At 38.3% G+C, this 27,572-nt stretch overlaps 1 protein-coding gene across 1 annotated transcript in view; it reads right to left on the bottom strand.

Moving 5' to 3' along the window:
* Positions 1–27,572, bottom strand: part of LOC139724955 (GDP-fucose transporter 1-like) — a 187,134-nt gene that overhangs the window by 49,884 nt on the left and 109,678 nt on the right. Inside the window, exons 4-5 of the mRNA XM_071636073.1 lie at positions 7,281–7,397; positions 2,079–2,187 (exon numbers count right to left, since the gene is read on the bottom strand). Coding sequence (XP_071492174.1) covers positions 2,079–2,187; positions 7,281–7,397 — 226 coding nt within the window. The remainder of the gene's footprint in view (positions 1–2,078; positions 2,188–7,280; positions 7,398–27,572) is intronic.

Raw genomic sequence — 27,572 nt, 5'->3', positions numbered from 1 at the left:
CGCTGCGCTGCGGAGGCAGTCGGGACGGTAAAAGCTGGTCGGGCGTACATGTACGTACACGTCGTCTCGTATCTCGGAAAGATACTTGAGTTTGAATCAGATATATCGGGACGCGAGTGAACTGAAGGTATGATATTTGAGATCAGGAAAGTTGTTCAAGCTTATTAAAGAGACTTTGAGAAAGGGCATATCATACGTCATAAACAATAACTTTCATTCTAAAAGGGCACCACGGCCCCAAGAAAAAGGGCACATTTTTTTTGGCCGTAACTTTGATCAAAAAACAAAAGGCATTGCGGCCAACGAGAGGGGCACCGACGGCCATGGCCGTCGGTGGCCGTCGGTTAATTCGAGGCCTGATACACCAAGTGTAAAAAAAAAAAAAAAATCCTGCTGGCATTGCATGAACATGAGGGAAATGGTAAAATTTTGAAGTGTTGCACTTGACCTTTGACCCCATGAACCCTACATTCTCTAGATAATCACTGCCAGTCAGTACATGTATATACTATGTTCCATGAAGATACCTTGAACAATTTTCCAATTTACAGAGAAAAAAAGAAGTTTTAATACTTTTACTCGACCTTTTGACCTTTGACCTTTGACCTCATGACCCAAACTTTCACCAGAGAATCTAAATTGGGTAATACATGTATACACTAAGTTTCAAGAAAATATCTTCAGGCATTGCATAGATATGGTGGAAATAGTGAAATTTAATGTATTTGACCTTGACCTTTGACCTTGAGCACGTGCACCCAAAAGTTGATAGGCACAACTTCACCCCCTAATACACATACAAGCCAAGTTTCATTAGGATACCTCAACAGGTTTTGATAGTTACCTTGTCCACAAAATTCATTACGGACGGACGGAAGGACGGACAACAAGAAAACATAATGCCTCCGGCACCACTTTGTGGCGGAGGCATAACAAGAAAACATAATGCCTCCGGCACCACTTTGTGGCGGAGGCATAAAAAGAATTGAATCAGGTCAGGGCCTGTGGTCTCGTCTCTGGCTACGACTGTGTAGGTGGGAGTTTTGCCCTCTGCTTCATGCACTGTGGTATTCTCTTTGGACTTGGTCATTATGGATTTTGAAGTGTCGGCAGGAGCTTTACTGCTCTTCGCACTCTTTTGGGGCATGTTTTTGCCATTTTGTTGGGAAGACATTTGGATATTTCGGACTCATTCAGACTTTTCTTTCCATCCCCTTTAGCGCTAGTACTTATCTCCCACTCCAGAACGGAATGAATGGGTGAGACTTGCTTGATTTGCTATCTTGTTTAGGTGGCAGGACTACCAATCATGGAGCCTTTATATAGTGGACTCCCGTTACAACGAAGTCCTCGGGACCGGCAGTTTTCTCTCGTTATATCGAAATTTTGATATAGCTGAACAAATTAACAATAAAAACACATAAAGTGGATAATGTTACAGCCCGAATTTTTACTTCGTTATAACCGTGTTCGCTATAAAGGGAGTGCAGTGTAATTCCTAGTCAGCAAATTCGAGAAAGAATACAGACAACAGGAATTTCAAGGGTATGAATAGGCTTAATTAGACCTATTACTGAATGTGATTAATACCTCCACCTAGACCTGAGGGAGTTAGTTCATTCCTTAGTCTTTTTGTGTATGTTTTTTATTGACTGGAAAAAAAATCACTCTGCTAAAAAAATGAGAAAGCAGTTTGAGCCACAAGTTTTGCAACCGACCAACCGACCAACCGACCACCTGGCCACCTGACCTCAGAGTAATTCTTATTTTCCTCCATACACACTATGTGTGGGTGGGGGTATAATAATAATTTCAAAAGCAACAGTGTAATTGGGTCAAATAAGGATATTTATATTATGTTGTTGTTGGAGATACAAAATGCATAGCCCTTGCAGAAAAAAAAAAAGACGAAGCATATGTACATGCATGGTCTTATACACAGTGCAGGAACAGGGCTCCCTGGGCAGTTGCCTGGTCACTAGGGTTGGTTCTGATTGGCATAAGAATGGCAAATGTTAGATGATAGTCAAGTAAAGCGATATGAAGTAGATACAAGTTGTACTTTCGGCTTGGCTTACCTAGGGATCCTTCCTCATTAACACCCACAAGGAATCCTGCTATGATGATGACACAGCACAGAATGGCACGGAATGAGGTTGTCTGCTTTAACATGAAGTACGACAGGCTCTAAAAGGGAAGAGTATGATAACAACAGGCAATAGTACATCAACAAAATGGTAGAAAAGGGTTGAACATCAGAGTCAAAACTGTTCATAAACTTTCAGATGTCACCATCTTTCTATTTCAGATGTGACAGATTTAAAAGATTTAGACAAGAAATTTCAGACCTGATGCAGATATTCCCACGTTCAGCTACTTACTAATGGGGAGCCTGAGTGAGAAATCATGACTAAGATAGGCAAAAATGTGGGTCACTGAATGGTCACCTACTTTCATCAAAATATTGGCCTGTTTTCGACGATGTCATAAGTAGCCTAATTATGCTCTCTGCCAACCAACCACAGGCACCTTGCTCCCTACACAGTTCGAGCTGTGTAGCTTGATCCCAAACTATTGCTTGATGGAAAATGGAAGACAATATTCTTAATCTGAGTTCAGAAGTGGAAACCAGTGAAGAGGAGGAAAGAGGAGACGATACTGAGTCATGATCCTCAAATTCAAACAGTGATGATGGATACTTAGGTGATTTTAGACCATGAAACAACCAAGACTCCGCTGCTGATGCCATTGTTGTGGCTGGAGAGCCGGCTGCAGTTACACGTACAGGGGCAAGCTGAGACAGCTACATGATTGTGATGACAATGATGAACAGTTTTGCAAGGAGAAATGTGACTGTCCAGCTAAAAACCCACAAAAAGTCGCAAACTTGGATCGCCGTAATACACCAAAATACAGTCAAACCTGTCTATAGCGGCCACCCAAGGGAGACGGAAAAAGTGGCCGTTATAGACAGGTGGCCGCTTTAGACAGGTAATCCAACTTCGTGTGCATTGCTTACATGTACATGTATCATCGTTGTATCCTTACATGTACATGTATGTGTGTACGTATGCACACACTGTGTGTTTCATGCATTTGACCATGCCAGTGTATATGAAATTGTTGCACAGTAGTATGTGTTTTGTCGTGAAGAAAGCTTTACACTGGTGCATTTTTATGACTAAATGAGGGATGAATGCAGCGGTGGTGATCACTAAACGTTGCCCGCGAGGCTGCAAAGCAGAACAAGAGACCCGCAGGTCACGCGCTCACCTGAGTATCGCAATTTCCCTTTCCATGCATTCTTGCACACTCTTACCTGAGAACATTGGAAACTTAGGTCTGCATATGGACCCCCCCCCCCCCAACTCCAGGGCGGGGGGGGGGGGGGGGGGGGAAACAGCCCTGGATCTACAATGAACAAACTTGGAACTAAAGTCATCAATGTACAAACTCATGGTATTAACTATGCTTTATCATTTCTGGTTCTAGAGTAGAAGATTTTAAATATTCCTTAATGTGGGGGGGGGGGGGGATGGGAGGTGGGCCCCCTAGGGGCCCCCAAGAGGGACATGGTGCCCATTTGAAGGAATTGAGATTCTATCCCCCTAGGGATGCTACCTGCTAAGTTTGGTCAAAATTCATCATGAGGTTTTCAAGAAGTAGATGAACATGTACAATTCAGGCCCTATTACAACTGTAGTGTAGGACTTCTCTCCATCCCCTCTCCTGGGTCCCAAGGGGGGGGGGGGGTACCCCTGATTCCGCCAATCCCATGAATAAACTTGAAACTACAGTCATCAATGTACTAACTCATAGTGTTATCTAAGCCCTATCACTTCTGGTTCTAGAAGATTTTTAAAGATTCCTTAATTTTAGGGGTTTGGGTCCCCCTGGGGGCCCTCCAGGTGGGCCATGGTGCCCATTTGAACAAATTGAGATCCTATCCCCCTTGGGATGCTACCTACCAAGTTTGGTGAAAATCAGACATGGGGATATCAAAGTGAAGATGAAAATGTACAATTTAGGCCCCATTAGGGCCTCTTCGTTAGTGTATACGGAATTCGGTACCAAAGATGGCAGGTCTGACTCCCTTTTCTATGAGAATTCAAACATCACACGGCCAATGTCCCGTCAACACAGATGAAACCCGTATGGTCATGCCTATTTGGATCAGGACTCAAATCATTGATTTCGGAACATTTCGGAACAGATCGGATCACCTAATTTGTCAGTGTTGACAAATTCCAAGTCTAGTGTTAAACTTCCCGTTGTCACAAAAAGTTCTTTCTCCTCAAATGTTGTGTAGAGGTTAGCTCAGAAAGTCCTCTTCCTATCAATGTCAACATTATACCATACATGTATCATGTCCCAAAGACGACAGATCTAATAAAATCATAGTGATTAGTCGACCGTGACGTCACTATGACGTCATTATATGAAAACACATTCTCATTCATATCTCATTAATGGAATTGAATTTTTCAATGAAATTTACTTCACATATATTTCAAGTCAAGCACATTCTACCCATGTTCTCCAAATTCAGATCTACCCTTAGGACACGCACGTACGCGCGCGTTAAAATATTTAAATACTTCAATGGAGCTCAAATTTTTTTGCACACGTTTCAGACCATTTGGAGCATTTTTTGAAACATTGAAAAAATTGGACGGACGCGTACGCGCGCACGCATATACGCATGCACAGCTCATATGCCATAGAAATTTCCCGTTTTTTCACACAGATCGGATGTCTGAAATTTAAAGGAATATTTCTACGAAGTTTCAAGTCAATCCGACTCAATATGACGTCATACGGGCCCGTCAAAGTTGAAATTCCGCGCGCGCGCGTCAATGGCGATATACAGTGCAACTATGCCAAAAAACCGCCAATTTTTAATCCGATTTTACTCGTCAGGATGGACGGTGACCCCCTATTTTCTTTACATATTCTGAAAGCTGATGAGTTGTACATGTCATTTCATGGGTTGGCAATGCTGGAAAAGTGATTAAAAGATATCAAATTTCTTAATAAGATAAAAAAAGTAAATTTTCAAAATGACGTCATCAAATTTCAAGGTCACTCAAGCGTATCTCACTTATCCTTTGCCGATTTTCACCCAAATTTCAGTATGTTGTAGCTTATGAAATGCTCTTTCAGTCGTGTGTACCAACATTTTGATTAGATGACGGCATCACCTCGTAAAAATGGATTAAATGTAACCTTGTCAAATTTCACCAGTTTACGTGTTATCTCTATGGGAGTGCAGTTTTTCTGGAAATGAGAAATGACATGACTATCTTTATCCAGCACTAGCTCACTTATGCTTCGGTGAATTTCTCCCAGATTTTAATATGTTGTAGCTGAGCCTTTGGACTATCATATATGAGCCCTCCGTTTTTTCATGCGATGTCGGGATCACGTCAAAAAACTTGGTTGAAATTAAAGCTTATCTTCGATATATTGAGATATTTCTTTCTTTCTGCAACTTTCTTTGCAATAACTCAAGTAAAACATACCCTATCACCACCATATTTTGCAAATATTTAGTTCATGTCACGTACATTATTTCATAAAATAACAACTACTTGATCAGACGCCATCTTGGGTATGTAAATTAGGGTCAAAGGTCATAAATGTATCATCATGTATCTAGGTGAATACACGTCCTATCTTTCCCATATTTTGCACACGTAAAGACCATATTACAAGGATCATTTCACAAAATAACCACTTTTTGCTCAGATGCCATCTTGTCTATGCAAAATGGGGTCAAAAGTCATATGTATTTTTTCTCTATGTCTCTATGTCTGTGGAAAGCGGGGTCAAAGGTCAAATATACTTCATTCTGTATCTTCGTTAGTGTATACGGAATTGTGTACCATAGATGGCAGGTCTGACTCCCTTTTCTAAATGAGAATCCAAACATCACACGGCCAATGTCTCTAAACACAGATGAAACCTGTATGGTCATGCCTATTGCGATCAGGACTCGAATCATCGATAAAAAAAAATCGGATCACCTAATTTGTCAGTGTTGACAAATTCCAAGTCTAGTTTGTTATTTGAATTTAGTCAAGGGTACTTAGAGTAGGTTTTGACACATTTGTGTTCTCATCTTAGGGACATCAAATAGCTAAAAACAGACTCTAAGTCCTTCCGTTACCAGCTTCGGTAACAGAAGGACATTTTTCATTTATTTATAATTATTCAAAGAGGAGGGGTTTCGTGGATGGATGGGAGCCAAGTTATAGGCCTATCTAAACTTGCTTTGCACTGAAAATTTTATGGTTTTTATATCACTCTTTTTGATAAAATATTAAAAAGACCTCTTTTTTTGTGGTAACAGAAGGACAAAATACAAGGTTGCCTTTAGGAAGTCACTGAAGCGTAACAAATCATGGAAACCGTAAAAATATTAAATGAACTGTTTCTTTCATATTTACTAAGTTCTAAATATAACAATTCATAACATTTATTTCTCAAATATTGAATACAGGCCATGCTACATTTGTATTATAATTTATGCATTTTTGAAAATTAATAAGGTTAGTTAAACAATTGAAAAATTGACCCCGAAGATGTTATAAAACTAAACATTTTACTCAAATCCATAAAATTCAAACTTTAAGCTTTCATTTGATACCAAAATTGCGTGGGGAAATATGAATTTGAAATTTTAGATGTCATGTCCACTTTGGCGTGGAATTGCCCCTAAATTCTGTTAATAAGGTCTGAGGCATATAGACAGAAGGACAACATACTGCTGCAGGCATCCTCTCAGTGCAGAGGAATAAATCAAACATGAAAGAATTCTGAATGGACACATGAAGCTGACTTGTGATCATTATAGATTACATTTAACTGACAGCATTTCAAATGGCACTAACCTTAAAGGGTATGGCTAGTAACTGATCAGTGGGAACCAGTGGGAATGCTGGGGGATGATTGTTCTACAATTCTTGTGGGATTCATTTAAGAGTACATTATACATCTACTGTTGTGTGAAAATTGTTTGCTTCAGAATGGTCTCATATTCAAGTAATGTGCAGTTTAATGCCCCGTCACTGTACAGGCATGCTAACCTGGAAACATGAAACTGCACATTACTTGAATATGAGACCATTCTGAAGCAAACAATTTTCACACAACAATAGATATATAATGTACTCTTAAATGAATCCCACAAGAATTGGAACAATCATCCCCCAGCATTCCCACTGATCAGTTGCTAGCCATCCCTTTAAAGAGAACGAAAACAAATCCAGTACACTTACCACATTGAAGACAGTTGTTAATGACCGGCCAACATTGTAGAATGCGACTCCCACATTCTTCAGACACAGGTTGTTGAAGGTGATCATACCAACAAAGACTAATGACAGTGGCAATACCTTTGTCAAGAGAATGAAGACATAAATGTATTTACCATGTGATACTATGTGTGATTGCTACCAACAAAAAGAGAACAAATGAGACAGGAAAATGCTTATATTACAAGTAACTGGAGAAATATTCTTCAGTAACAGGCACACACACACACACAGAACAGTTAAGAGTACCTAAACAACTATCTACAATCAGCAAAATCTGGTAATCCACATAATTTATACAAGGCTCAACACAAACTTTTTCTTTTGGTGGCCCGACAATGAAATCTGGTGGCCTGATCGGGACAATATATATTTCCATTAAAGATGGCCCTTCCCTTTTGCATTCCTTCCCAAATAGCACAGAACATGATATATTCCACCAAAATGACAAGACTATTGTAAATCTATAACATTTCTGTGATATTTGAAGGTTGTTAGCCGTTAAAATTCAAATAATGCACCAAACGCTCACCGTAACGTATTCTGTGTACTAGGTACAGCTGCAGCACGATGTACAAAACACATGGTAGCACAGCAGCGAACACCGCAATTGATCTGAATGTAGCTACAGTTGAACCTCTCTTATCCGGCCTCCCTTTATCCGGATCTCTCTATTATACGGACGCAATCTCGCTGTGATTTTTTAAAATAATTATGGGAGGAAAGGGGGATTCCCAACTCCTTTAGAACTCATACACAAACGAACATGAATTACATATTACTTCCAACACGATTAACATTCATTACATCAAATTTCCTTCCAAATGGCTTACCTTCAGACATTTTAACATCCCCAAACTCCCCAAATCATCGCAAGAACATGGACAGATTATGCGCTCGAGCCCTCTCATATCGCATTGCCACATATAGGTCCATACACAGCCGTCGATATGACTAGATAGACATGCATTGTTTCGAGTCATTGGCTGAGCAACGAATGATATTGAACACTCAAAAATTGTTCACACACAGTACACACCCAAAGAGAGAGAGGGAGACCATCTAACAATGGCGACCTACAGTCGACTTTGCCGAGCCGTGATGATCGAATTTTGAAGCGTAGTTTCGTCGACTCATACTGTTTATTTTCAAGATCTACTTGATACATTTCTTAATAACTATTTAGGTAAATCATCCCAAGAATTTATAAAAGAAAATGATTTCATTCTTGCAAACACGGACCTCTATTTTGGGGTCTGTTACTGAGTGTAAAAATGAGAAGGTTGCAGTATACACATTACTACATGTGATACTACAATGGGCTACATCAGTACATGTGTATCAGAGCTACCGAGTCTCACGCATTCTGCGTGAGACTCAAGTATTTAGGGGCCATCTCACGATCTCACGCATGGCACCCATTTTTCTCACGCATCGGGTGAAGTCTGCAACTTGGGACTATAATAATGAGCATAGCTCAAAAGATTAAAGTGATAGTTGCAAATGAAGGTATATTTCCCTTTTGTCTTTCAAAATAAGTAAAAAATAGTCACTGAAGTATGCATCTGATTGCACCATTAAGAGCTAAAAATTGAAAAAGCTCCCTACAGTGGGAGGCCACAGAGGGAAAACCCCTCCCACACCCTCACTCGCGCGCACATTCGCACGCCGAGATGCCGAGTCATGAAAATCTCACTCATATTTTTTTTTTAACTTGGCATATATGGTGTATGTATATGTACATGTATACAGCATTGAGTCTCCCGTATCCGGCCAAATCCCTTATCCGGATGAGCCCCGGTCCCGACTTGTCCGGATACGAGAGGTTCAACTGTATCTCACAGTGACCTGTGGTTGTAATATGATACTTATACTTCGAACAACAGGAAGAATTCACGGCGCCTGCGTCCTCGCCAGGCGTTTTACGCATGGCGGGCGCGACACACGTAAATTGTGGCAACCAATTTTGTGCCAAGCGTAAATTTCCCATTAAAAAAAACCAAACATATATATATATTTTTTGCTGTTTCCTTTGAACGCATTCTCGACAGTAACTTGCTCGGTGCTTGCTTTTAACGGCAAGATCATCGATCGTGTGCGACGTACCCGCATCGCACGCTGTCTATTACTGAGTATATTACCGATTCCACGGCGGAGCAGCAGACCGCAGATCGAGCCATGTGCGAGTGATCCAGTATGCAAAGCTGCCAATGTTTGGAAGCACAAATTAGTACTGTACACAGCAGCTCTAAAATTCGTATTTTTTTGTTATTTCGTACGTTCTAACCTCCTTTTTTTTCGGATGTTTGCCTTTACTTTTGGAAATGAACAGCGGTAACAATCGGCTCTGTAAGATGCTAAAATAAATGTCGGATGACCTCTTTGACATTCAGAAATGAATAACAATAATATTCAACTCCGTACGATGATGAAATAAATGCCGGATGTTTGCTTTTATGTTCGAAAGTATAAATAGCAATAACATTCAGCTCCGGAAGAGGCTAAAATAAATGTAGAATGATCCCTTTGATGTTCGGAAATGAATAACAATAATATCTAACTCCGTACAATGATTAAATAAATGTCGGATGTTTGCTTCACTTTCGAAAGTAAATAGCAATAAGATTCGGCTCCGGAAGATGCCAAAATAGATGTCAGATGACTGCTTTAACGTTTGGAAGTGAATAGCAGTAACATTTGGCTCTGTACGATGCTAAAATAATTGTCAGATGATTCATTTCACTTTCGGAAGCGGGCAGCAGTAACATTTGGCTCCATATGATAATAAAATAAAATAATGTCGGATGTCTGCTTTTAAATTTGAAAATGAATAATGGTGATATTCTGCTCCGTATGCTGAAATGAATAACAGATTGTTGCTTTTACGTTTGGAAATGATTAATGGTATCAATCAGCTCAGACGCTAAAATAAATAATGGATGTTTGCTTTCACATTCGGAACTGAATAAGGATAGCATTCTGCTCTGTAAGATGCTAAAATGAATGTCGGTTGTTTGCTTTTACATTCGAAAATGATTAATGCGGGTATAACATTCGGCTCCGTAAGGTGCTAAAATACTTGGTAAATGTTGGATGATTGCTTCTACTGAAATGAATAACGGTGACTTTCGGCTCTTTACAATGCTAAAACAAATGTCGGATGATTCCATAAAAAGAGTGATTAATCAATCCCTTTCTATAGTTCAGGAACATCTAAAATAATCAAGCATACACTATTATCCCGGACTATGATCGACTGTTTGATGTTTCTACTATGGGCCAAAAGAAAGACTAAATTAATAGAATCATGATCCTTGTAATGATTCCTTTAATTCTACTCTCGTGCTAGTTCTTCGATCGATATTTCCAGGGTATTTACATTCTATTTATCAACAGAATTCTATATAGTGTGCGCATTCTTTCGTCTGGCACCTGCGTCTGGCACCTGGTTTTGTGGAAATTTCCGCAAGGGGGGAAGATTGTCAAGCGCCTTCGATCCGAAGAAACTGCATACAATCTTTTTGCTTCTATTTGTTGTCGATTTCCCCTTATTCTTTGCTGTCAATCAACAATTAGATCTAACTTTACGAAGGTTGCTAGCACGTGGTTCTTTTGTTGTGATGTAGACGTGTATATAATTTTCATTTTCATCATTCATTGGAGGGGAAATAGAGTAAAAGAGGGAGACATGAAATAAGACGAAGGACTTCTATACACGTATGCTCAGCATTCGCAGCATGTTGTCTTTTACACCAGCATCAGTAGGCCCTAATTATAATCACCATCACTCAGAATCATTTAGCCCTATTCCTATTACATTGAGAAACACGACAACCATTATCACTTCAAGATAAACACCTAAGGCTAGCGAACAAATTACGAAATCCCAACAACCTCCCTGACACCACAATAACTACAAAAATAACACACAGCACACCGAAGTGGGTGCGATCAAACTTCCTTCGAAAATATGGCAGCGAAGCGGTGAAATCACTGTTACGAAAATGTGAAAAGTTTGAATACTTTTAGATACTTACAAAATATAAAGAGAAGGAATAAAGTAATATCAATCAAAGAAATCCTACCAAATGAGAGGTATGAAGAACGACGAAAATAAGGCAGTAAACCGAAGTTCGCAGCACCGAACGCCACGCGAAAATAAATACAGTGAAACTCGGTATGACGAGATCCTTGCGAAGAAGACAATTTGTTCTTTTTATTAGTAGTTAATAAACGATACAACACAACTGAAACTAGAACTATCACTCATTGTGATTAATATACCCCCACCCACAACTGAGGGAATTAGCTCAACCAGGATTTTTTTTTTTACTTTTCAATGAAAAAAAATACCATGGCAATGCACTATTCAACAGTGAATAAATGTATTGCTCACTGTTAGTCAAATGTCTCATATCTCAAGGCAAGTGCTCAAAAACTGAGTGAGCAAGATAAATAAGCTGACGATTTCTATGGTTTTTATCAAAACTTGTGTAACCATGGCAACACAATGTTGGACATTAAGAAAAAAATGAAGTTTGCACAACTATATATCATAGCCGTCACATGTGCCAAATTTCAAGCAAAGTGCTAAAAGGATGAGGGGCTTAGTTGAATTCACAATATTAGTGTATCATTTTCATTCAAAATATACATTGTACTGTTACCATGGCAACACATTTTCCACAGTGACAAAAGATTTTTTGCACATCTAGGTAATGTAGAGGTAACATGTGCCAAATTTGAAGCCAAAATGCTCTAAAGAGAAAGAGTTAGGATCTAATTGAAATGTTTGTATGCTTTTCATCCAAAATGCACTGTTACCATGGCAACACATTGTTCAACAATGATGAAATATGATGTTTGCATACCTCTGTACTATAATGGTTGCATGTGCCAAATTTCAAGCCAAATGCTCAAAGACTGAGGGAGTTACCTGAATCCACAATATTTTTATATGATTTTCATTCAAACTATGCTGTTACCATGGCAACACAATGATAAACAATGACAAAAGGTTAAGTTTGCACATCTACATACCATAGTGGTCAGGTGTGCCAAATTTCAAGCTAAATGCTCAAAGACTGAGGGAGTTGGCTGAATCCACATGCTTTTTGGTGAAAAAATGTTGTTACCATGGCAACGCATTGGTCAACAATAATGACAGATTAAGTTTGAACATCTATATGCTATAGTGGTTGCATGTGCCAAATTTCAAGCCAAATGCTCAAAGACTGAGGGAGCTAACTGAATCCACAATATTTTTGCATGATTTTCATTCAAAATATACTGTTACCATGGCAACACATTGATCAACAATGACGAAAGACTATGTATGCTCATCTACGTACTATAGTGGTCACATGTGCCAAATTTCAAGCCAAATGCTCAAAGACTGAGGTAGTTACCTGAATCCACAATATTTTTGTATGCATTTTAGAGAAAAGATGCTGTTACCATGGCAACGCATTGTTCATCACTGACAAAAGATTAAGTTTGCACATCTATATGCTATAGTGGTTGCATGTGCCAAATTTCAAGCCAAATGCTCAAAGAGTGAGGGAGTTAACTGCATCCCAAATATTTTTGTATGATTTTCATTCAAAATATGCCATTACCATGGCAACACATTGATCAACACTGACGAAAGATTACGTTTACACATCTATATACCACAGTGGTCATGTGTGCCAAATTTCTAGCTAAATGCTCGAAGACTAAAGGAAGTTAGCTGAATCCACAATATTTTTGTATGTTTTTTGGTTAAAAAAAGGTGTTACCATGGCAACGCATTGCTCACCACTGACGAAGATTAAGTTTGTACATCTATATACTATAGTGGTCATGTGTGCCAAATTTCAAGTCAAATGCTCTAAGACTGAGGGAGTTAACTGAATCCACAATATTTTCGTACGATTTTCATTCAAACTATGCTGTTACCATGGCAATGCATTGATCAACAATGACGAAAGAGTAAGTATGCACATCTACGTACCATAGTGGTCAAATGTGTTAATTTTTAAGCGAAATACTTGAAAACTGAAGGAGTTAGCAGTCAGTCCGCAGTGCGTGCGATAATGAGGCACGAACGACAATTTTATTCAGAATCACGTTTGCGCAGTTTGTGCCCTTGAGACTGACGAAATTTCGCGATACTTTGCAAGAGTTTTTGCAGAGGTCGCAATAACAGCTTTCATAGCTTTCGCAGTGCATTGTTTGACCCAGGATGGTTGGGTAGGTTATAGAGCTGATTATGCTCATTAATTTGATACCTAATTTCCCTATTTTTGATCTCAATATAGTAGTCCATTTTAGCATCAAAGTAAACGATTATTTTGCCAGTGTTCAAGAAGCTTTTAGATCATAGTTTGATGTTTTGCTAGTTCCTGACTGGTATTGAAAATATATCTCCGTAATTTCTTCGATTTCACAATCGTGAAACTTGAGCGAGTATGATCAATTAAAAAACGAAGAGGGGCACCATTATTAAGGTTGTGAATTTTGCTGTTGAAAACAAGGCAAATTATGTTTTCTTACTGGAAGTGGGGTAGTGAATGAACACGCGTGGAGTGTGTTGTTGATACCCAGACAATGGTCGTGGACAATGACCAGGATTGGAATGCTTCATGAGGAATTCCACTATCGCAGCTAGTCTTTGTTCATTCTGAAATGTGGTGTGTGCAAGCACATGGAAACATGTGCTTACTTCTTTCATGTGCATGCATTTCACCCTGTGTCAAGAATTCAGACTAGCAGTGCTCAGGGCAATCCACATGAATAATTGATAAAGCATTCATGTGCCTTGCAGCAGAGCTCGGGACAGGTGGTAGCCAGGTCCATTGTTCAGGGTCATTGTAAGTGCACACTCACATACACATCATTGGTTTCTGTGTAAAGTTCAAGTTTTGTATAGAGAGTGAAAATTCGATCACAATCTGGAACCTAACATTTAAAAAAATCATGGATTTCATGAAACTAATATAGGCTTTCATTTTCAAATTACCTCCAACTCAATTGTACACTATTCAGCTATTACTCATATCAATGACACTTCTATCTGATACATAGTTTTTGAACTCACAGCATTGAGTCAGCAGCCAATGGATACTACGCGATGCGACACGCCGCGTCTTGCGACAGATTTCGACCAATCACAGACCCAGAATTCCGGTGGGAACGCGAGGATAATCTTCTTAAACTCGACGCTAGACATGTCTCTGAATTTTGCTAGTTCCTGACCCGTATTGAAATGAAGATGAGAAAACTTGCTCTTATTGTGATACTATATACTTTAGCGGACATAGTCTTCACCATATTTTAGAGGGGCATGAAAGATTTCAGGTTAGTTTTTTAGCGTCAAACGTGAAGGAATATTTTTGAATACAATACCGAATTCGACAGAGATTTTGATATTCTATATTCTTCTTTTCCGTTTTATTTTGATCATGAGCATATTTGCTAATGTTTTCTCTTTCAGTCGATATTAAAAGTGTCGAAAACTGACAAGAAATACTCGTTCTACACAGATTTATTCATGACCATGTATCTGCTCATTACGTATGCAAGCATCGCTCAGCCGTGTATATGACTTGAATAAATATGTGCGTTTTCGCTCACGCTGCGGACTGACTGTTAGGCTAATCCACACATTTTTGTATGATTGGTAAAAAAAATGCTGTTGCCATGGCAACAGATTTATTAACACACACATCAAAGGTGTTTTGCACAAATATACATTACATTGATCGCACATCCCAAATTCAAATTGAATTGCTACAAAACTAAGAGAGTAGTGCAATCCACAACATTTTGCAAGATTTTTATGAAAATCTTCTGTTGCCATGGCAACGCATTACGAAATACTCATGAAAAAGGTGTCTTGCACATCTGCCTGTGATAGCAGTCACACATGCCAAATTTGAAGTTAATTGCTCAAAAAACTAGAAAGTAGTTCGATCCACAAGTTTTTATGAAAATATGCCGTTGCCATGGCAACGCATTATGCAATACTACCAAAAAAGGTGTCTTGCACATCTACCTTTGATAGCGGTCACACATGCCAAATTTGGGGTCAATTGCTCAAAAAATGAGAGAGGAGTTCGATCCACAACATTTTGTAAGATTTTTTTAAAATTTGCCACTGCCATGGCAACTCATTATGCAATACTAACGAAAAAGGTGTCTTGCACATCTCCCTTTGATAGCAGTCACATATGCTAAATTTGGGGATAATTGCTCAAAAAATGACAGAGTAGTTTGATTCACAAGTTTTTACGAAAATATGCCGTTGCCATGGCAACGCATTATGCGATACTAACGAAAAAGGTGTCTTGCACATCAATCTTTGATAGTGGTCTCACATGCCAAATTTGGGGTCAATTGCTCAAAAAATGAGAGAGGAGTTCGACCCACAAGATTTTGCAACGGACCGACCGCCCGACCGCCCGACCACCCGACCGACCAACCGACCGGCCACCCGACCTCAGAGTGATTCCTATATACCCCCCCCCCCCCCTACACACTATGTGTGGGTGGGGGTATAATTAATTAATTGGTACCTGAGAAAATAGTTTGTTATAATCTATCAAGTATTTTGTTCTACAACGGTGTATCAGATCTCCTTACAGTCCTATACTAGACCATCTATATTGAGTTTCCACGATGGACGGGAAACAAAGTTCAAAAGCCTTTTCACCTGCAGTGCACATCGACACATGAACATAAATCACGCAACAGTAATAAAGACTTCCTTTATTTTTGCACCGACGTGTCTTCCTACTTATTTCATTGAATATTTTCCGAATGTCCCACCCAAAATATGCACCAGACCGTTGATGAATTTCTACTTCACAGCGACGCATAATACTGTATACGCTATAATTTTCGCGTACATAAATTTTCGCGAATTGCCGATGTCACACATTTTCGCAAGTGGTTAAATTCGCGATTGGGGGCCAGAGAAAATATGAAGTGGCAAAGAAAGTGTGAATTTTCAACTTACTGGCATATAAGAATGATACTAGTTATACACTGCATGAAAAAGACTTGCCAAACTCTGCGAACTAGTAAGTTAGAATTCAACATTTTTGAAGTGGTTAAGTCCATCGCGCTAAATTTCTGACGAGTGGTCCCCTTGCGATAATGGATTGGCTCTCTACAGTAATCGTAAGTAGACGTGGACGTGCATAAACAAGCTTAGCCAGTATGGTCTGTTCGGTAAGCCGTGACATGGTATTCTAGTACTGAAATGTTCGTATCAAGGCAAGGGATTCATTTTGGAAGGTAATATTTTCGCGTGTTGTTAATTTCGCGAATAGCTCCGGACTCGCGAAATTTGCGAAAATAAAACCCCCGCGAAATATATAGCGTATACAGTATACAGCGTTATAGTTGCAGATGCCGCTTCGTGATAGTTGCACTATTTTTTTTTACATGTAGGCTAGGCCTACCTCTTCTTCCTTTTCTTTCCATGTTCTCCTAAATTGTGTGATGTTTGAAGTATACTATAAGGGAAAATAGACAATAGGATAAAATGTGATGCAAACCTACACTTTATTACTTGATAAGTACTAACGATTATAAACGAAATGATAATTTCGGACTCTAATGCCACATTTTAGTGACATAAAGCATTGATAGTGTGATGTCACTGACTCTGCGATCAGTTCGTTCCACTCATACTTTCTTCTTTTAATTATTTTTTAGGTGATACGCTATCAGCGTATCACCTATTGTGATTGTCAAAATTTCTCTTTTTTTTTATTCTTCTTTCTTTCTGCCACATTTTGTGTCGTCAATATCTCAACAATGACATTACGGAATAACATGACATTTTCAGTCAACATGTCTCATAACAATATCTAGCCACAATAAGGTTTTCATGACAGTAACATATCTATGACGTCATCTAGGCGCCATTTTGTGATTTTCGGACCTTGTCACATGATCGATCATAACTTCATAACTAGATATCATTTCTGTATCATTTTCGTTGGACATAAAGTTCAGGTCAAGCTCTATCTTACATTTTAACGCTAGTTACCCAGGTCATCATTACGCGCGTCAAAATTTTAAAAGGCTCAAAACGACTTCCCAATGGGAAATCTCGAAGTTTCAGACAATTTTAAGCATTTCAAACATTTTCTCGCGTGCGCGTCCGTCCGCGCAATTTCGCGCGCAGAGGGCGTAACTAACATGAAAATGCAATTTTTTTGACTGATTTGGATTTCTGATACTTTGAGTAACAATAATCATTGATTTCCGATCGATTTTGACCTATAACAAAGGAATGCACTGGCGTCAAAGTTGAAATTCCGCGCGTGCGTCTTTCTGCAAATATAGTGAAAAAACATGTCTTTGTTTATTTCGCCATAGCTCTTTAAATCGTCCTTTGACCCTATATTTCTATTGCATATTACAAAAGCATATGAATTGGAAATAACGTTTCAAGTACCGATTTTGCCAGGAAAACTCATGACGTCATCATATCATCATCTGAAATCAAAAAAGTGGAATTAATTTTTTTGAGGTACTGTTTCTGACATTCATTTGCTCGTATCTCTATCGTTTAAGCTTAATATTACCCCAAATTGAGATATGTTTTGCTTTGAACATTTGCCTTTCAAGTCCATGTCATGGTTTTGAAATTTGATGACGTCATCATACTTTAAATTGTGATTAAAAGTAAAGACACAAAATCGGACAAGTTTACGTGTTATGTCTATGGGAGGTGATTTTTTTTTAAACCATGCATTGACTTAACAACGTTTAAGCACCTTTATCTCAGCTGATTTTGCTTCATTTCCTCTGAAACTTTAGTATGTTGTAGCTGAGACAATAAGCTGCAGTAATCATGCATTTTATCCTTTGAAATCTCCTCATCAGATTGACAATTTTGCAGTTTAAAACTGAAAATGAAAATGGAATGTGGACAAAACGATTCCTCATGTATCTTTCACATACATAAGTTTACGTTCCCCATATTTTCTCGTCGAGACGTATGGCCGAGTGGCTAAAGGCGACGTCTCAGAGACGTAAGGTTGCGGGTTCGAACCCCACAAGATCACGAAACAAAATACTTAGCTATTTTACTTTTTTTTCTTCAATTTTGTATTACATATTCGTCTATGTAGAAATCACGTTCGTATATAAACGCACCTATACACACACACAGACACACACACACGCCATATCCCTCTTTTTTGTTTGTTGGAGACCACATTGCTTCGACTGCAGCAATATTTTGCAGGTTGACTTTGTCAAACCGATCATAGTATGTAATGATGACGACTGAGGTGTTGTACTTTGAACAATTGTCTTTCAAGACAATGTCATTGTTTTGTAATTTGATGACGTCATTACACTGAAAATTGTGATTAAAGGCAAGGTATGAAAACCAGCCGATTATAGGTTTTATGTCTGTGGGACGTATTTTTCCCAAGTTGCCAGAAATGGCATAGCGACCTCAGTCGTTACAAGGCCGCTTTTCCGTCTAGCAATGCAATAGATGTTCACACGGCCACGTTGGTTGAGTGGGCATTCACTTTCCCCCTGTTATATCTATACATTGTTGTTTTTTTTTTTGTCTTACCATTTCCGTGGATGACCCGTGGCCGAGTGGTTACAGAAACGGTTTCACATGCACGCTCAATATAACTTCAAGGTGCCTATATCACATTCTTTTCTTTGTCGATCACAGATGACTGTCATCTGATGACCACAAGCGTATCACCTAACTCGTCCTCAATGTGACGAGTTTTCATGTCTCGTTTGCTTTTTCTTTTTTGTTAAATTTCGCGATTCTTGAATGATAAAATGAAATAAACCCTAGATAAGTCACATTCTCAGCAATGCTAGGAAGCTGAAATGCAACTTTCATATAGCTTCTATTATCTTGTTGCACTGATATTTTCTTCTTTTTCCCTTTTTCTTCAAATCAGTGTAACCCTTGAAATAAAAAAAAAAGAAACGCAAAAGAAAGTATATGAAAGTGATGCAAACCCTCACTTTATCAAGTGATAAGTATCCACAATATTGTCACAAAAGAAAAGATAATTTCGGAGAAATATTTAAGTCACATTTAGTGCGAGGCCGCTGACTCTGCGTTTAGTTCGTTCCACTAATACTTTCTTCTTTTAATCTTTTCTTGCTCTTATTTTTTCTTCTCAAAAAATTGCGTGACTCTTGACATAAAAAACGCAAAGGAAATTATATAAATGCGATTGAAATATATGCTTTAGTTACCTGATAAATATCAACAATCATGTCATGAAAGAAAGAATTTCGGACACGTAAGTCACTTCAGAGACGTTTAGTTAAACTAAATGCACCCTTGATAGAGCATGGATGCTGCTTCGTTACGATGGTTGCACTATTTTTTTCTTCTTCATCATCTTTGTTTTCTTTCCACATTCTAAATAGCATGATTTTTGAAGAGAACAAAACAATGAGACGAAAGGAAATAGTGCAAAGATGCAAACCTTCACTTTAGTTACATGATGAATAACAACAATTATGTCATTGTATGATGAAAGAAAATATAATTTTGGACACTGGAAGTCACATTTTCAGCACCGCAAAGTTAAGCTATAAATGCAGCTTTGATACTACGCTGCCGTTTTGTTATAGTTGCATCAATATTTTCTTCTTTTTCTTTTCTTTTTCAAAACTTCTTCCTTTGCTCATTTTTTCTTCTTAATCGTGTAAGAATTGAAATAGAGAAAGAAATGCACAAAAATAAAGGATGAAAGCGATGCAAAGTTGCACTTTATTACGTGACAAGTATCAGCAATATTTCATTGAAGGAAAGATAATTGCGAAGACTTTTAGTCACATTTTCAGCAACGCAAAGTTGTAAACACAGCTTTTATGGTGGGTTGACGCTTCGTTATAGTCGGACCAATATTTTCTTCCTTTTTCTTCTTTTTCTTCAAATCAGTGCAATCCTTGAAATAACAAAAAGAAATGCAAAAGAAAGTGTAAAAAGTGATGCAAACCGGTACTTTATTAAGTGATAGGTATCCACTATTGTCATAAAAGAAAAGATGATTTCGCAGACTTCAAGTAACATTTTCATCAACGCAGAGCTAAGCTAAACGCAGCGTTGCAGTGCGATACCTGTCCATTAGAAAAACAAAAAGAAAGTATTACTGAAGTGATACAGGTACCCATGTCTAAAACAAATGAATAGAAAATTCAATCATCTTACAGTTATTCTGAGTTCTAAGATTTAACAAATAGGCTTATAATTATAAAAGTTGATGCCTATTTAGGTAATCAAAACTTACATTTGAAATGAGAAAGTGGGAGCATTTGCAGACATTTGTTAACATCAGACATTTGTTTTAGCATTGTAAAGAGCCGAAAGTTACCGTTATTCATTTCTGATTGTAAAAGCAATCATCCAACATTAGTATTTTAGCACCGTACGGAGCCGATATACCGTTAATGATTTTTAAATTTAAAAGCAAACAACCGACATTCGTTTTAGCATCTTACGGAGCTGAATGTTATCCTTATTCAGTTCCGAACGTGAAAGCAAACATCCGCTATTTATTTTAGCATCTAACTGAGCCAATTGATACCGTTAATCATTTCCAAATGTACAAGCAACAATCTGTTATTCATTTTAGCATCGTACGGAGTAGAATATTACTGTTATTCATTTCCAAATTTAAAAGCAAACACCCGACATTTATTTTATCGTTCGGAGCCGAATGTTACTGCTGTCCACTTCCGAAAAAGAAATTAATCATCTGACAATTATTTTAGCATCATACGGAGCCGACTGTTATACTGTTTTCATTTTTGAACGTCAAGGCAGACATCAGATATTTACTTTATCATCAAACGCAGCTGAACGTTACTGTTACTCATTTCGAAATTTACAAGCAAACATCCGACAGTTATTTTAGCATCGTATATATACGGAGTGGAATAGTATTGTTATTCATTTCCGAACGTCAAAGGGATCATTAGACATTTATTTTAGCATCTTCCGGAGCAAAATTTTTATTGTTATTTACTTTTGAACGTAAAAACAAACTTCTGGCATTCATTTTATCATCGTATGGAGTTGAGTACTATTGTTATTCATTTCTGAACGTCAAAGCAAACATTAAACATTAGTTTTACCATCGAACACAACTAAATGTTACTGTAATTCATTTCGAAATTTAAAAGCAAACATCCGACAGTTATCTTAGCATCGTATGGAGCCGATTGTTACCGATGTTTATTTCCAAAAGCAAAGGCAAACATCCAACTTTTTTGGTGGCCTGACGTGCTTTTTTGGTGGCCCCAGGCCACCGTTAGTGTCGAGCCGTGCATATAAGATCTGTTACAAATGGAGGGATAATTTCAGACACTTTTAGTAACATTTTTTAGCTACAAAGCTGTAACGTTATAACGCAGCGTCGACAGCGCGATGTCGCACCAATTTTGTCCCTTTCTCTCTCTTTTTTCTTTTTTGCATGCTTCTCGCGCACACGCATATCGGTGTGTACCGTAAGCGCCGTTTCTTCCCCCGACGACCCGACCACGTGTTCAGTTTGAGCCACCACGCGTAAATATTTCAAACTACCTGACGGCACTTTTCTGCCAGGCGTACTTCATTTTTTGGCGTGGACTTTTCCGCCACGCGTACTTCATTTTTTGGCATGGACGCTGCACGGCGCTAGTGTACTTTCGCACCTGTTTGTCAAACGACCTCCAAACAACCACAAACTCACCCTGGTTTTTCAGTAACCTAAAATACTTCCATATGCGTCTCCAAAGTCCACTTTTAGCATTTACAAGTGTCGGAAAATCGTTGGAAAATCTTGATCGCTATCGCTGGAATTGCTGCTCAGTGCACGAGCACAATTACGAATTGGTCTGAATGTAGCGACACAGCAGCTTTTTCTATGGTGTCGTTGACAAGCTAAAATTTGTTTTTTCCTTGTAATCGGCCAAGTTTTCCGTTAGCGGTTGTGGCAAAGTCTTCCTTTAGCAGTTGTAGATTAACGGCAGCGGTTGAGCATGCGCAAGTGTACGCTGCCACTTATATCATTCTCTTTCTTTTCTTCTTTTATTTTCAGGTAGAATCTATTCCCCCTTCCTAGTTCCTTCCAAGCAATCATTTCTTTGTGATTTCTCTCTTCTCTATCTTTCTCAATTTCCTTATAGATCTACTTTCTGCGCGTTTTTTGTTTCCTTCATGGGTGGTTTTTCCCTCTAATTACAAGAGTCTTTCTTTTCTGTCCTCTCCAATCTTTTTCTTACATGTCGTTCTAATGATTCTTTTTTCTCCTTTATTTCCTCTTCAATCTGTACAATTCTTTCTTGCCTTCATATTCATCTTTGCTTTCATTTAGGTTTGATTCATCTTTTTTGTTTTCAGTTTGTATATCTTTATAGTAATTGCTTTCCTCTTTTCTTTTCAAAGTTATCCATCTCTCTCTTGTTTTCCTTTATGATGCATGTTTCTCTTCTTTCTTCCCTTCCATCATCTTCTATTGAACGCTGTTTTTTTTAAACCTTTTGTTTCATTTTTTGTTTTGTGGGGTTTAACTTTTTGAATACAGTGTATCTTTTCTTTCATTTCCTTTCCCCCTTTTCTTAGCCTTTCCCTTATATTCTTCACCCTTGTCTTTACTCACATTTTCACAATCTTCTTTCATTCACACCAATTAACATATACATGCACACACACACGCACTTTAACTGTCTTTGTTAATCTTTTATTTTTCTTTCTTTTTCATAGAAACAATAATATACAAATTATTTCATTGCAAAATAACACTAATAATTATGCTAATTTATATCAACATAAATCATACATTGTCAATATCAAATACAAAATTTTTGATTTACCTTGATTCAACATCACAGTAAATTAACCTAAATCAAGAATTGTGTACACTTGTATATAACACAACACACACACACAAACACACACACAATATGACCAACCCCAATCCTAAATCGCTACTAATATTCCGCGACTCGGTAGAAGCCAAGAGAAAGGTGGAAATGGTATTTTCTTTTTAAAGACACCATAGAAGAACTTGCCATGGTCACTCTGAGTTAGCTACATTCAGATCAATCACAGTGCTCGCTGCTGTGTTTTGTACATCGTGCTGCGCTGTCTGCTCCTGTGCAACGCAGTTATCACTGAGTAGCTGCGATCGAGATTATTCCGAGAAGTAGATAAATGACAAAATGGTGAAAATTCCATTTCTACTGGACTTGAATCTCGCTCAGATGAAAGTATTTAGGTTACTGAATAACTAAGGCGAGTTTGTGCATGTTTGGAGGTCATTTGACAAACAGGTGCGAAAGTACACTAGCGCTGAATTCACTAGCTTCTCTTACTTTGTTATCAATGGCAAATAACACACCACTTACATAAACCATATCGTGTAGGTGTTTCTGTTTATCCGAATATTCTAACGTTAATTATTCCGAAGCGTTAATAGAAACCTGGGCCCGTTTTTAGAAAATTAATCAAATGCAACTACATGTAATTAAATGCAGCTGAAAATTAAATGCAGGTGTATCAAATCACGAGCAACTTTGCACATAAACGCAAGTGCGTTGCTGCCAAAAGGCTTGCGTTTGATATAGTATGAAACTAGAAAATAGTTGTATGAACCTGAAACTCAATTGCGTTGAAACGCAACTCTAAAAATCAAATGAAGTCCATCAATCACGCGCAACGCTGTATTCAAACGCAAGAGCGTTGCAGGGAAGACTTGAGGTTTTCATAAGAAACTATAGAGAAACTGCGTTTAAAAGCATCTCTTAACATCTACGGAGGTGCGTTATTGTTGAAAAGTCTTGCATTATTTTGGTTTTTTTTTTCGTATGCAAAATTAAAAATTAAACGCAGCTCTGAAAATCAAATGCAATTGTAAGTCCATGTCATCACGCGGAACGCTGAATAGACTTGCGTTTGATATACGAAACTTGAAAATTGTAGGGAACTTCTTTAAAACTCAGTTGCGTTTCAACGCGATTCTAAAAATCCAATGCAAGTCCATCAAAATAATCACACGCGACGCTGTATTTAAACGCAAGAGCATTGCAGAAAAGACATACTTTTTGTACGAAATTATAAGAAACTGCGTTTAAACGCATCTCTAAACATCTACGGAAGTGAGTTATTGTTGAAAAGACCTGCATTATTTTTTACTTCTTACGCAAAATCAAGAATTAAACGCAACCCCCAAAATCAAATGCAAGTCCATCAAACACGGAACGCTGAAAAGACTTGCATTTCATAATCATCCGACACTAGAAAATTGTAAGAAACTTAAACTCAATTGCGTTTAAACACTAATTCTAATAGTCAAATGCAAGTCCATCAAATCACAAGCAACGCTGTATCTAAAACGCAAGAGCGTTGCAGAAAAGACTTGCGGTTTTTGTACGAAACTAAAAACTGCGTTTAAACGCATAAAAACTATAAACCGAAGCGTGTTATTGTTGAAAAGACTTGAATCATTTTTTATTTCGTAACGGAACTTTCGCCATGATTGAACTTAGTCTGCACTAGCAGGGGAAAGACATCGCAACATTAACACGTTTCAAACTACCGAAACGCATCGTGCTTCACGAAATGTCGATGAAAAAAATAGTAGCAAATTATTGTTACTGTAGTTCGCTATTCCGAAGGTTTAAATCTCAGTCCAAAGTTAAATAAGTTTGACGATGGAAAGATGTTTATCTTTACGAAGGTTAGTAATCCGAAAGATGTCGTTTCCGGATTAACAATTTTTCTTGTTTTTATTTCAGACTGGCCCGCGCCGTACATCACAGAGCGGTAATGTTGCGAATCGGAGCGCGAGAACAATTCATTTTCAGAGTATGGCAATAGAAATGTAAGCAAAACAAATAAAAATATGGCGACTTAGGGAAGGAAAATCACACATCCTCTTTCAACTCAGTCGGCACTGAAAAATTATCTCGACAGAATCATACGAATTCACACGCATATCTTCACAGCAACGCACTTCAATTTAAATCGCAAATTTGCATGCACTTTGGGGAATATGCGTTTGTTTTTTTCATATCAAATTTAAAACGTACAGTGTCTAGAAACGGGTCCATGTTTCGGATCCCGCTCTTTCAAAAGCTCTCAAGATTTTTGTGTTTTGTGCATTGCCGTTACTAACTTCGCGTATATGTGCTTCTTTCGCAATAAAACTCGAATTAAGATGTATACACAGCGATAGAGGCTCAGCTCAGTAGATACTTGCCTCCAGTGACAATATTCTTGTGTACAACAAAAGAGTTTGTGAGCCCATTAGCGCAATGTCTATTCATACCTATACCTGGTGCCCGATCGATACTTTCATTGTTTGATGGCACACGGTATTGTAGTTGACCATGGAAAGGGGATACTGTCATAATAGGCCTATACAGCTTGACTGTTTCCGCACAGGAGGAATACCAACCTGTCCATTCTCAAGTCGACCTGCAAAGAGAATCTCGCTTTTGAGCATTTCTGGCTCTTGGAGAATAATTATGGGAGGAACGGGTTAAGAAAACTCATTTAAACTATGAATGTAATTATCCCTCTTCCCTGGTTATGTAATGGGCTGTTTAGAGCGCATCAGTGAAGATTGAAAGTAAGCCTACTTTTTGCAAAGCGTATTATAATGACAACTTGTGCAACAATAATTAACCTGGCTATTTGTTAACTGGCAAAATGTAATGTTTGGGCTTATTTTCTTATAGGTCAGCAAGACGATATGCGGATTCCGTAAAGTTCTGGGTAAAACCTAATGTCCTGAGAGAAGACTTACTAATTTACCCGCGCTTGGAACGGATAAGTCTACCGACTCTCAACAGGAAAAATTTCTTCAGTACTACATACAGTGCTAGCCGTATATAGTGTATGATAGGTTATCTTTATAACAGGCGGGAAGGACGGTGCATCTTCTACAAATGATTGTCTCTCGTGGAAGAAAACCCGTCTCCTTGCGTGAATTTTAGCTCCTTTTTCAAGCTTGCGGGAAACGCGATGGATGGACCAAACGTAATCACAAAGCGAGGAACATCGTTGTGAACATAAAAACTGAGAAATATGCAAGAAACAGTAACGGTCATTTTCATCTCTGTCTGCAATTAATTATTCCAAAATTTCGTTAATCACATAGAATGCAATTAAGTTCGTTTTGATGAATATTCAAGAACACACACACACACAAAATAAAAAAGTTATTCCGAAAGTTCGTGAACTAGAAAACGAAATGCCTTAATCTTATTATATTTTGTTAGGATATTCCACTGCTTGAAACGCAGTGAAGGGGGGTCATAAAGCTGTTCGTAAAGATACGAACGACTTACGAGTGACTGATGATAAGTTCTTGTGCTGAATTATGGAAATTCTGATAAGTATAGCACATCAGAACTGATCACCAGTCGCTCGTAAGTTGTTCGTAACTGTACAAACAGATTTATTAAACGCCCCCCCCCCCGTAACACAATAATGTGATACTAGACAGCTTTAATGTCATGCTGAGTTGAGTAACCAAGTCAGTGGTACTTCATATTTTATGCAGTGTTTCAAAGTGACAGATTATGAGAAAGATATGTATCAATGTTACATTCGTGTGTATACATTAATTTTGATGGTTTACAGTACTGTTGTACATGCAATTACCATGATCTCGGCAGACGACTGACCAGCACCAATTGTCTCAATTGGCTTTCCTATGCTTTTTACGTAGCCTACAGAATGGGTATCCTCTGGTCCTTTCAATTCAGGTATTCATAATTGCTTATAAAGCACCCTCTTTAGTTTTTACAATCGGAAGGGAATAGCAGCAAGAAACATCCTCGTTTAAAAGAGGCTTTTCTTAATAGCAGGTATGCCCTTTTTCTTCTGCTTCCCTTGTTTTGGGGCAGCAATAACAGCCATGGAGCTACAAGCAACAAAACTTGTAGCTCCTTGCTAAAGATGCACCCGACACACAAAAGCGCACCGACGTATTCATTTTGCGGCACGGACACAAACACACCGAAGTTCACATCAGGCTGCCGTATTGGTCGATGATAGATACCGTCTTATAATTGGATGATTTTCTTTGACTCCTCATATAGAATGCTTTCGCCTTATGAAGTGACAGAGGAGGAGCGTAAACGCCGTCGTGCGTCGCTATAAAGAACGACTGCTGTATTGTTTCGTTTAGGGAAAGAATCAGGTTGTGAGCTTGAACGGAAACAGAACCTGAATTTTAAGAGATTGTCATGGTTTTGTTTGTGTACTTG

Source organism: Diadema antillarum, unplaced genomic scaffold, assembly GCF_040938485.1.
Source record: "Diadema antillarum isolate AM-2024a unplaced genomic scaffold, OU_Dant_1.0 seq00000007_RagTag, whole genome shotgun sequence".
NCBI lineage: Eukaryota > Metazoa > Echinodermata > Echinoidea > Diadematoida > Diadematidae > Diadema > Diadema antillarum.
The sequence above is the reverse complement of the archived record's forward strand: the minus strand, read 5'-3'. Positions and strand labels throughout refer to the sequence as shown.